Here is an 11,567-nt window from a genome sequence, read left to right on the forward strand (position 1 = left end):
TGAATCACCATCATGCACCAGCCAGCTGGACAGCATCTACATGTGCGCTGCTGCAGAGTTTTTTACTTTGCTGCAGGACAGTACTTGCATTTACAAGTACTACCATATGGCAGAGTCAATTAGTTTACTCCAGCCTAATAAAGGTGCATGGGCAGATACACGAAGTTTACTGTGGAGCTAATTAGTCAATAAACATCTCACTGTGTAGCAGAATTCAGAGGACGAAGTAAACAGCATCATCTACTTTGCCCTGACTCACCTTTCACGGTAGGCGTTATGTATGCACATATTAATATCAATGTATTTACTAAATGCGGGAAGATAGGTCAGCTCCACTACCACACTCACAGCTCTGTAGTTGTATTTCATCACAAACAATGAATTAGCAAGACTGCACTAGATTTTTTATTTAAACTAACTAAAAAATGTAACAGCTGTCAGCCACCTTATTTTTTCTATACTTCTAGCTCACTCATTCCTGTTCTGTTCAGCTAATTTTATATACAGCTTCAGTTTTGAATTACAAACACATATTGAAAAAGACAATTGGAAATGGCCAATTACTTCTCTGCCACTGCAATGGCAGGGCATTGGCAATTTCCAATGCAACCAAACCACGCTTTTCATACAGCCTGTACTTATTAAGGGCTGGATACTGAAGTAAACAGACACATTTGGGAGAAGGGAAACTGACTCCCACTTTTGGGAAGTAGAAAGGAAGTTCCAAATTATTCCAGAGATGTAGCATGATAGCAGAACTGATGTAGCAAAGAGTAAAGCAATGCTTTCTTTGTAGCAGTTCTCTCGCACCTCCACCTCTGCAATATCAGATCAGTTTAGGAAGCACCAGTCAGAGAGGATGTGAAAAGAGAAGGAAGATTCCATGCAATTACCATAAGTTTAACCTTAACTTTCACTTCCCGTGAAGCTTGTTTTGGAAGTAGTTGCGACATCCCTACAATACTTACTCTCTTTAAATACCAACATGTTTACGAAGAAATCCTAATGGAAAGATGCCACATAGGATTTCTTATCATTTGACAATAGTATCAACTGCTTTTAGATCCAGATTCACCAACATGCTGTAATTGCTGGAACAGTACAAAGCTCTTTGTTCACATTGTCTGGTTAACCAGAGTTATAGCTGCTTTTCAGTTGCCACAGCAGTACAAAATAAGCAGAGAACCAGTGAAGAGGAGGTGACATGGCCCCAAGTCTCAATTAGTTTGTGCCTGACAGACTCCCCCCTGTACTTCTGACTTTGCTTCCCTGATAATGTTTCTGTGAGCACCGATGCCCAATACAACATGCCATCATGGCAATAATAAAGAGTTGTGTCAGGTCTTCTACCAATGGGAATTCTTGACTGAAGTTCAGTCTTTCTCATTCTTTGGACTCACTGCAACCAAAGCTGTAAGCATGCAAGTTAGTAGTCCACACTGGTTGGGTTTCTACGTGGAACATCTGCACTAGATTTTCTTTCAAACTGCAAAATTTAAAGAATCCACATTATTTTCTTACTGGAACCATTCAGAAGAGTTAATAGAATTAAACTAGTCAACACATTTATCAAAATTTAAAATTATCAAAATTCTTGGTGAAATATGTAGTGCATGTGCCATAATTTTAGAGTGGCCTGAAGCTACTAGTTTCATAGATTCATAGATGCTAGGGTCCGAAGGGACCTCAGCAGAAGGGATCATTGAGTCTGACCCCCTGCCTAGGCAGGAAAGAGTGCTGGGGTCAGATGACCTCAGCCAGATGCCTATCCAGCCTTCTCCTAAAGACCCCCAAGGTAGGGGAGAGCACCACCTTCCTTGGAAGCCCATTCCAAATTGTGGCCACCCTTACTGTGAAGAAGCTTTTCCTGATTTCTAGCCTAAATCTGCTGTCAGTTTGTGACCATTGTTCCTTGTTACCCCAAGAGGTGCCCTGGTGACCAGAGCATCTCCGATCCCTTGCTGCATTAATGAATTTGTAGGCAGCCACAAGATCACCTCTCATCCATCTCTTGCAGAGGCTGAAGAGGTCCAGGTCCCTCAGTGTCTCCTCATGAGGCTTGTCCTGTAAGCCCTTGGCCATACGAGTGGCCCTCCTCTGGACCCTCCCGAATCTATAAACATGCTTCTTGAAGTGTGGCACCCAAAACTGGATGCAGTACTCCACCTGCGGTCTGACCAGTGCCCAACAGAGGGGAAGCATCACCTCCTTGGATCTATTTGTCATGCATCTGCTGATGCATGATAAAGTGTGGTTAGCTTTGCTGATGATTTCATCACACTGATGGCTCACGTTCATCTTGGAGTCCACTATGACTCCGAGATCCCTTTCGGCTTCTGTGCTGCTGAGAGGGTCACTTCCCAGGTAGGAGATGTGCTGGATATTTTTGCACCCTAGGTGCAGCACTCTGCACTTGTGTTAATATATTAAAATGCTGAATCCCTCCTTAAGGTGTTCGCAGTTCTACAGAAACCTTGTCAGCTTGTGATTTTTACAGAGCTGCAGAGAAAAAAATTGAAAGCATGAACTCTAAAGGGTCAAAACATGAAAGGTAAAACAAAGCAACCCACCCAAAATCTTTTTCTTTTTTAAATCTCAGTTTTGGAAGACTTGACTTTGGACATTTAAACATTTGGGCTTGGTGACACTGCTGCCCTAGGGACACTTGCATGATGCTGGCCCAGGCTGCCCTGGTTTGTGGTTGGTGTCACCAAATTGATTAAAAAAGGAAGGAAAATTCCATACATACTTCTCAAATGATCTCTTTTTTGGTGGATGAGGGTGCAAGGATGACAGGGAAGTAACAGCTGGGGAAGAAGCTATGACTGTTCTTGGGAATTTGTCTACTCTGAATTCTACTGCTGCCACCTTGTGGTACAAATGGAAGCTGGCATTTGCTATAAACCATTTAGGACTGAGAGTTCTGGAGTAGAACTGCCCAAGAATTAAATCACTTACATGGTAATTAATGCATTTATTTTGTTTTGTGAAGCATGAAACCAAAAAACTGACATCTATGAAATGATATAGAACAGTGTACCCCCCGGGGAGCACAGAGTTAATATTACAGGTTGCATGCATTACAAAAATAAAATAGGTCATTTAAATATGAGAAAAATGATGCAATGGGCCCTACTTATGGAATCCTGCTGAGGATACCTAGATAAAAGGTAGAAGGAGTATGCAGAGATGAGTATACAGGATCTGATTTTGTCTCCACCTGTTAAGGAAGTAAAGACATCCGACAATTACAAGGATCTGGAATGATCTCAAGTCACTGATCATGGATTCAAAGGCAACCTAACAAAGTTTGTTTCTAATATTGCAGCACATGAATGCTACATGGCACTGTTGGACCAAGGCAGCCTAGAAGACTTGCCATTCACCCCTAAGAACTCTTAGTTGCCAAATGCAATGTTATTGTCTATGTATTTAAAGGCAAGAGATGCCATATCTGGAATGAAAAAATATGAATGCCAAGGTTTTTCAGACAAACAACCAAGAGCTATCAGATGTTTTATTCTAGCCTGTTTATGGGAGTGTAAACTTCAGGGGCACTTTTTTAAAACAAATCTAAGTTTTATTGCTTCTCATTAAATTACATTTTAAAGCTTTCCAAGGCAGGTCCAGGCAATGCAATGTAATAGTGATTTATCAGAGGTACATAAATTTGAATGGAGAGGGTAATTAACAACTGGAGCAACTTACTTTGCCAGATGGCAGTCTGCATCTTCTTGCATGTAGACTGGATGGTTTTTTCCCCCTAAAAGCCAGGCTCTGTCCAGTTTAAACAGGAACTGTGGGAAGTCCTATGACCTGTGTAAAGGGTCAAGATAGATTATAAAAACGGTCCCTTCTGGTTTTATAATCTACAATTTCCTGGTTGTTACTTAGAAATAAATACAGATAATTTGCTAATAAATAATTATAACAATGGCTGCCTCTTCTACCTATGAAATAAAATGGGCATCTCTTTACAATTGATGTTTGAACTTCACTTAAAAAGCCAATATGCAAAACTGACCTTTATTAAAGTAGCCCCAACCACCTCCTTACCACTTGAAAATAACCTATAAAACAAAGTAACTCCCAAATTCCTCTGACCCTCCAAATACCTAGACTCAGAGGAATGGAAAGCCAAAGAACAAATTTGACAAATAATACTACTAGTAAACAATGTCTCCTGGCCTTACATTCCTTATCTTTCCACACTCGAAGGAGAAACAGATTTACAAATGGCAAGCAAGATTACACATAAGCAAGCTCAAGTGACAGCTTATGTATGGCAGGTTTAAAGTCTGCATCAACGAGTGAAAGGGTTCTGAGAGTAAAGTAGGAAAAGTCAAGTAAATTCCCTTGTAAAGCTCTTTGGGTCAGAAATGGTGAAATACCAGGCACATTTGGGATGTAACATAGGAAGAATTAGACAAAAATAGTAAAATAAGGAATAATTTTCTTCAATAACCTTCAGAGTATATATTACTTATAGCTCACTCATTTTCCCTTCTAAGGAAATCCACAAATGCAGAATGGATTAAACTGCTAACATAAATGATAGAAGGAAAGTCTGGTTCAAGGTGAATGGGTCTGAACATCAAAGTTACCAGCAATTTTTATTTCAGATGTGTAATTAAAGGTTACTTTGTCACTGGTCTTTACTCTAAGATGAATGGTTTCATGTTCCAGGAAAATTCATATGAAAGACAATTCTAAACTTTTGGTTTGGAGTTATGGACCACTGGGAAAGTCAAGGGGAACCTTCCTCACTCTCTTCTGCAATACTGAGCAGCTGAGACAATGAGATTGCAAAGAATTAATCAGACTGACTATGAATAAATTACACAATAATAATCTCTGACATCAGTGCAAGTAGAGACATTCAAAATACTAGAGCACAGCAGAACTAGGGAAGATACGTGATGTTGAAGTTTACTAATCCACAGTGTTAATAGCAAATCATTGGTTATTGAGTCAGATCAGACTCATGCAGCATTTTTACTCTGGTACTTGATATCATTTAGTACTATTTGTACACTATTGTACTTTTGTAATATACTAAGTAATTTCCATGTGATTTGTGTTATTTCTGTATTGGAGGGTATTAGCTTGAGAGTTGGCAAGAACAGTAGCTAGTAATCAGTAGCTAGTAATAATACCCAATATATTTTTCTTATGTAGCTTAGCTGTACACTCAGCCAGGACTTGCCTTTGAGGGTATAGGGCTGTGTGGTGGTGAGCTCGCTACAGTGAAGGCAAAGGTCCTACCTTGGGGACAGGGGATGGAGTAGGGGAAAGAAGCCCAACTGAGAAGGGGCTGGCAGAGTGGGTAGAAAAGCAATTGGCTTCCAACAGCCTGATTCCTACTAAAATCTGACCTACAGAATGCTTATTTGCAGCCAGAAAGAAACCTCCACGTTAATCCAAAACATGTTAACCTCTCATTGCCTGAACTCAGGACTCAGAGCAATTCTGCTTGCCTGCTCAAGGCCTCTGTGACATCATTGCTTTCCCTCTTGATCAAGTCTAAGAGAGAAGTCTGAATTGGTGAAAATAAGTTGTTTTCTGGTTTCTGATTCTCACTAAGCCCAGTTGGCTTTTTCCTATTGAGACTTAGAACATTCTCTGAATTTTTGGAACTGGTCAGAGGCAGTTTTCAAGAACTGGTACATTACAGACAGAAAAATTCCATTGAATGCAATGCCTCAGACAAAACAAAGCAGTTAACATGCCTTTCCTTTTGCAGTAACAACACTTACTTGGTAAACAGTCCTGCAGGAAGAGCTGTAAATATTTTTAATTACCATGCTTTCATGCAAGTCAACATATGAGACAACCATTGTAAGAAAAATGCAAATAAATTGAAGGAGTGGAAATTATGTGCAAGTACTTTATGCCTGTTCCTAGATAGGCCTCAAGGCTGTATGATTTTAAACACTGGCGAGATGAACAATTGAATTAGTTGCAGCAGTGACTCCCAAACTGTAGACCATGAATGGTGCCTCCTTATCCCTCTACCTCTTCATTTAAAAGTTCAATGATAAGGAAGCAGGATGCTGAGATCCCATGAGAAATGTTGAGGTTTGACAGTGGTCCGCTGGTCCAACAAGCCTAGGAACCAATGGCTTCAGAAGATTCTCTAGAAGGAGACTAGAGAGATTAGTTTAGGAAAGGGACAAATAATAGTGGGTATGAGAAAGACTCTTAAAAGACTGAATCTTATGAAGGTCTTGTAAAATCAGATCACCCTTGCAAACCTGGCACTCAATATCCAATTAAAATGAAATCTACTTAGCAACTAATAAAAGGAAATATTTTAACCCAATATAGTATGAACCTATAGAAGACTACACACAAGTTGCTTAGAATGAGAGCTCATTAAGAATGAGAGTTTAGTGTAGTAGACCAATTCTATTGCACGTTAGTGTGTCATGGCAAAAGTCATGCTAGTGTGCTAATGCACAGTAGAATTAATCTACTGCACATTAGCATGACTAAGAAGGTGTGTGCTAGTGCCAGTTACTGCACACTGAGTTAGTACCTGTCGTTACAAGTACTAAATTTAACATGCAGTAACTATGGCTCATTAATGCACATGTAGATGTGCCCTGTTAGTACTACTCCTCCAAGGACAAAAGACATGAGCAGGAGGGACAAATGTAAGATGTACCTAAATGAAGCATTCTAATTTATTTTTTTTCCTAAATGTACTTGGAAATCTCTTCTTTAAACAGGAGTGGGTGGCCTTTACAGCTATGCATTAGCTACTGTCAGAGGCACATGACTGAACCGGACTAGGTGAACCAGGGTGCAGTTACATGAGAAGTTTACTGTGGAGTAGACTAATTAGCTCCACAGTAAATGTCTTGCGACTACATTTGTGGCCCTGTTAGGCCACAGGAAACTAATCAACTCTGCAGCAGGGTAGTATTTGTAAATACAAGTACTATCCTGCTGTGGAGGTTTTGTTTGTTTGGCTGTTTTGTTTTTTTACTCTGCAGCCCTGCACGTGTAGATGTTTTTTTTACTCTGCAGCCCTGCATCTGCAACACATTGAGCTGGGTTGGAGCAGCCTGGGCTGGCAGGCTGACCCCCCAGAGTCCCTGCTAGCAGGGGCTGCTCTGACCTGGCTTATTGTGCTGTGGTCCCATGCACATGTGTAAATGCAATAAACTCCGGTGCAATTAGTGCCAGAACTTATTGCTTCAATTTCATAGCACACGTAGATGTACCCCCACTGGATCAGAACTTGCAGCTTACTAAGTTTGACATTAGAGGACTGATTGGCATCTGAAACAGCAGCAAGTTGCCGTAAGTGTCCCAAAATTGGTGGTTCAAACATCCTTTTGCTGTTTGGGCTGGTTTCAAGTCAGAGGATTCCCTTAGTTTAATTACTTAGGCATGTTGGAAAGGACACTGTACAAATGCTCCTTTGAGAATCTGGTATCAGACAGTTTATCACATCAGCCTTGTTGAATATAACAGTACATTATTTTCATGCAACCAGAGGTACAACTGTTCAACTACAGTTACAGTCTGCGAATTGCTAAATTTGTTTTACTAATCCTTAACTGTATGCTAACCTTTTGTCTATCACAAAGATGTAGACCAACTATGACCTCCAGCCTAGGAAACATAAGAACATGCTCAGAAAGTCTATTATTGAAAAAACTGTTATACCTCTATTTTTATTGTGTTTTTGTTTCATAGAACAGTGTGTTCAAAAAGCTTAAGAATGGGATTTAAAACTCATGCTAATTTCTTATGCTTTTTTTTGCAGCAAAGAGCATTTAACGATCTCCTCACAAATGTAGCTCCTGGACTACTACAAGATTTGGAAAATTTCTTAGGAAACAAAAATTGGCTGGTTGGAGAATCTGTGAGTGTGCTTTCCAACCCTCCCCACTTGCTCCCACCTTTTAAAAGAGCTGCCAATTTAGTGAGCAAGGCAGACAGGAGAGAATATTCATTTTGGTACAGTAGAAGCAGGCAGATTAGGTTTCTTGCTCACCTGCAAGTAAATGTTTTTTGAGGTAATTGGGGGTATACAGAGCTGCAAAGAGTTGTGTGGCACTTCTGGGGCATCCCAGCTGTTCGCTGAGGCTTATATATCAAAAGGATGTTAATTCTCCAATTAACTCTACCTAATTGGAGAAAAAACACCCTTTATCCATCACTTAAAAGCCCCAGGTTTCCAGACTACAACTCTTTCCAAAATAGTTGTGAAAAGTATGATGCCATGCTGGCTGACAAATAGATTTATTAGAAATTGGTCAAAAAAACCTTTTAAACAGTTTCAAAACAGTTCAGGTCAGCACCCCTTCCTACAGGGCATCCCTGTGGGTCACCATTACCCAGTCCAACCCACATGAGCCATTCTTTCCCAGCTCCGTCTTACCTCACCTCCCATATGAAGGCTATCCACCTTGTGTTTCTCAAGATTTGAGTAACTTCCTGCTATAAACAGGCTGCAGTCTGCTAGCCTCTTCCTGTGATTTGCTCCGATTACAAACAGTAGATAGGAAGTGGGCTGCAGAAGGGCTAGAAATTAGGACCAGGCTGTTATAGGTTGCTTGAAGCCTAGAGCACATGGGTGCATTCCATACACTCAGAGGGTGGGCGTCCATGTACCCCGGAGTTCACCAAAGCTTCCAGAATTGGGTCAGAATTGTTGGCAGGGGTGGAACCGTATAGTTTTCACTATGAGTCATGGGAATGGGATTGACAGGAACTTTACGCTGGCTCCAATACATACAAGCCTACCACTACAGCCGAGTCAGAAGATCAAGCTGTGGACAGATGACCATTTGTAACAAGAGCCTCAGCACTTCACAACATTACAACAATATAGCACTACAGGGGCACAAATTCACAGCCCCCCTGGCTGGGGCAATACAAAGTTGCCATAGAAGTGTACTCTTTAGCCATGGGGTGACTGGGACTTCCTCCTCTGCTCTCCATTCCCACGCAAGGGAGCCTGATCACTGGCAATCTGCTTTTTTCCTACTGGAGGATGGGGACCACTAGCCAGATTGTCAGCTTCCCACGGAAGGCAGCAAGCTCTCCAAGAGCATGCTGCTGCTCTGCTGACCAGGGCAACAGCGTAATATGACAACTTACTGCTTCCATTGCAGTGACCGCAAGACTGGGGAAGCAGCAAGCTTCCACAGCTCACAATGAGCAGACTTGCAGCCTCTGTCTTGGCAAGACTGCAGCTCTGCTCCCCCAACACACTGTCAAAGATCCAGACACTCTTCTGCTCTCCCTGGAAGAGGGTAGGGGATGGATATCAGAGGAGCAAGAAACCCCTGTACTGTGACATGAAACTGAATAATGTTACATATGATGCTACAAAACAGTGCTATAGAGAAGCTCTCGTTTCAAGCTGCAGTTCGGTTACAACCTGGATACCCGTTTCAAACAGATTTTCTGTAGTGCTTGTGCCATTTTTGTAGTGCTACAGAGCATGACGTCTATCTATGGGCTGACATAGATGAACAGAAAATATCAGTGTGACCAAAGACATGAACCATTTTTTTTTTTTTTTTGTCTTGTTTGGTTTAAACATACAGGCCAAACCTTAAAAATCAGAAGTGGGCTGAGGGCTGCATAAAAAAGCATTATGGTTTTATACTTTAGCATGTCCTAGTATTAAGTATTAATAAAGAAGAAAACATGCTTTTTCAGTAAGTTTAGGCTTATTAATACAACATAAAAAGTTGTATTCTGTAGTATTATTTGAAGTTCTGTAAGAATAACTTTAGGAACATTACAAACAAATTAGAAGACCAACCATAATATCATACAAGATAATTAAATTATTTTAGATGCTCACTGGGTTGCATAGTACCTTACTATGACTCTGTATGTCTCAGTGCTTCCTAAAGGGAGAGCCATGTGCTTTTGACCATTGTGGGAGTGGAAGCATGCTCTGCTCAGGAACAGTGAGGTTTTCTTTGAAATAATCTTTCTATCTGCTACCAGGTGCTATAGTCAGTCCTGTGCTGAGCCCAAGCCCCATGGGCATGCACATGCATGGGGCTGCCAAGGGCAGGGGCAAAGAGGGGAGGAAGAGCAGCAGGAATATTCACATACACTGACATGCCAGTGATGAGCTGTTCACACTGGCTTCATGGGCCACATCTGGTAGAGCAGCAATAACATGAACATGGTCACTAATGGAGTGCCCTGACAGTAAATACTCAGCAATTTTTTGTGTTGCTTTCACTATAGTTCAGTTGTTTGCATTTGAATGAAACTCTGCCATTCAGTCCAGCTTCTCTTTAATCTTTCTGTAATACTAAAGAGGGCACATCTGTCCCCTTAACATTTTTAGGGTTACAAAGGTGTTACAGTTGTGCTACAAACATCTGTCCACAGCCCAAGTTATAACATTGTTAAAATCTGTAGTGCAGGCATTATCCATCTAACGCCTTGAGCTGCAAATTAAAACAAATCTGCATACAACTGTTCTGTACATAAACTAGACCTCTTTCCTTAAACACAATTTAGCTGTTTAGTGTAGATGGTTTGAAGTGTAGCTTTTGCAGTTGCATTTTAGATTCAGGCGATACTTCCTATTTCATAATGCTAGTAACATGACATCAAACAACAGAATTCCTATTTTAGTTAGGTTGCTTTATCTTTTTTGTCTTCACTAGGTAACCTGGGCTGATTTTTACTGGGATGTGTGCAGTACAACACTTCTGTCCCTTAAATCTGACCTGGAAGACAGCAACCCTAAACTCTGGGTCCTTAAAAGAAGAGTTCAAGCACTTCCTGCTATTGCAGCTTGGATTCAACAAAGACCAAAGACAATTTTATGATTTAAAATGTTTGTATGCTTAAATGTATTTTACACACTACACTTTGGCTAAGCTCTTCTGAAGTTACTAAGGTACAAAGTATACAAGAAACATAACCATCGTTTTCATTCAATCTGTCCCATCTGCTTGGACAACTCATTTAGACAGAAATTAAACACCTAATATTCAATTCATGTCACTAGCACAGAAAACAAATTTTATTTAATGCAGTTCTAAAATTGCAAGCTAAAGCTCATGAAAAGCAGGTATGCAACTAATTAGAAAACAGGGTGCTCAAAATATAAGGGTAACTTTTTGGTTTTCCATGGTTATAACACTGGTCATACTTGAATTTTGAATGCATTACATATTTTAATTATCTATTGTATTTTACTTCTGTAAAAAAAAAAAAAAAAGACATTATTGAACTTTGCTTATGGAACGATGTTTGAAATAAGTAAATAAAGGTAAGATTGAGAATGTAGTAATAAATTTGCTAGCTTGCATCCTTCCTTCCATGTTCAAACTCTAGTCGTCTTCGTACTAAAAACATTCATTAACTTATCTTACTATGCTTTCATTGTTGCTTCTGTAGTGGGTGGGTAGGTAGGTATGTGCAGGTACACGTGTGCATATGCACATGGGGGTGGAATGGAGTGGGACTAAGTACATTTAATAGATAATACATGATTTTGACAATACTTTATATCAGAATCTCAAGCTAAAGGGTACCAGTTCAGATAGATAATAGGAGGAAAAAGGTAA

The 11,567-nt window shown here is 40.3% G+C and overlaps 1 protein-coding gene across 2 annotated transcripts in view; it reads left to right on the forward strand.

Moving 5' to 3' along the window:
• The window catches only part of HPGDS (hematopoietic prostaglandin D synthase), an 89,663-nt gene extending 78,377 nt beyond the window's left edge, over positions 1-11,286 (forward strand). For both annotated transcript variants that reach the window (XM_019526578.1, XM_019526579.1), the window contains exons 5-6: positions 7,778-7,876; positions 10,659-11,286. In XM_019526578.1, coding sequence (XP_019382123.1) covers positions 7,778-7,876; positions 10,659-10,823 — 264 coding nt within the window. In that variant the 3' untranslated portion in view covers positions 10,824-11,286. The remainder of the gene's footprint in view (positions 1-7,777; positions 7,877-10,658) is intronic.
• The last annotated feature ends 281 nt before the right edge of the window (positions 11,287-11,567 follow it).

This window comes from Gavialis gangeticus, unplaced genomic scaffold, assembly GCF_001723915.1.
Source record: "Gavialis gangeticus isolate Ggan-Ray unplaced genomic scaffold, GavGan_comp1, whole genome shotgun sequence".
Lineage (NCBI taxonomy): Eukaryota > Metazoa > Chordata > Crocodylia > Gavialidae > Gavialis > Gavialis gangeticus.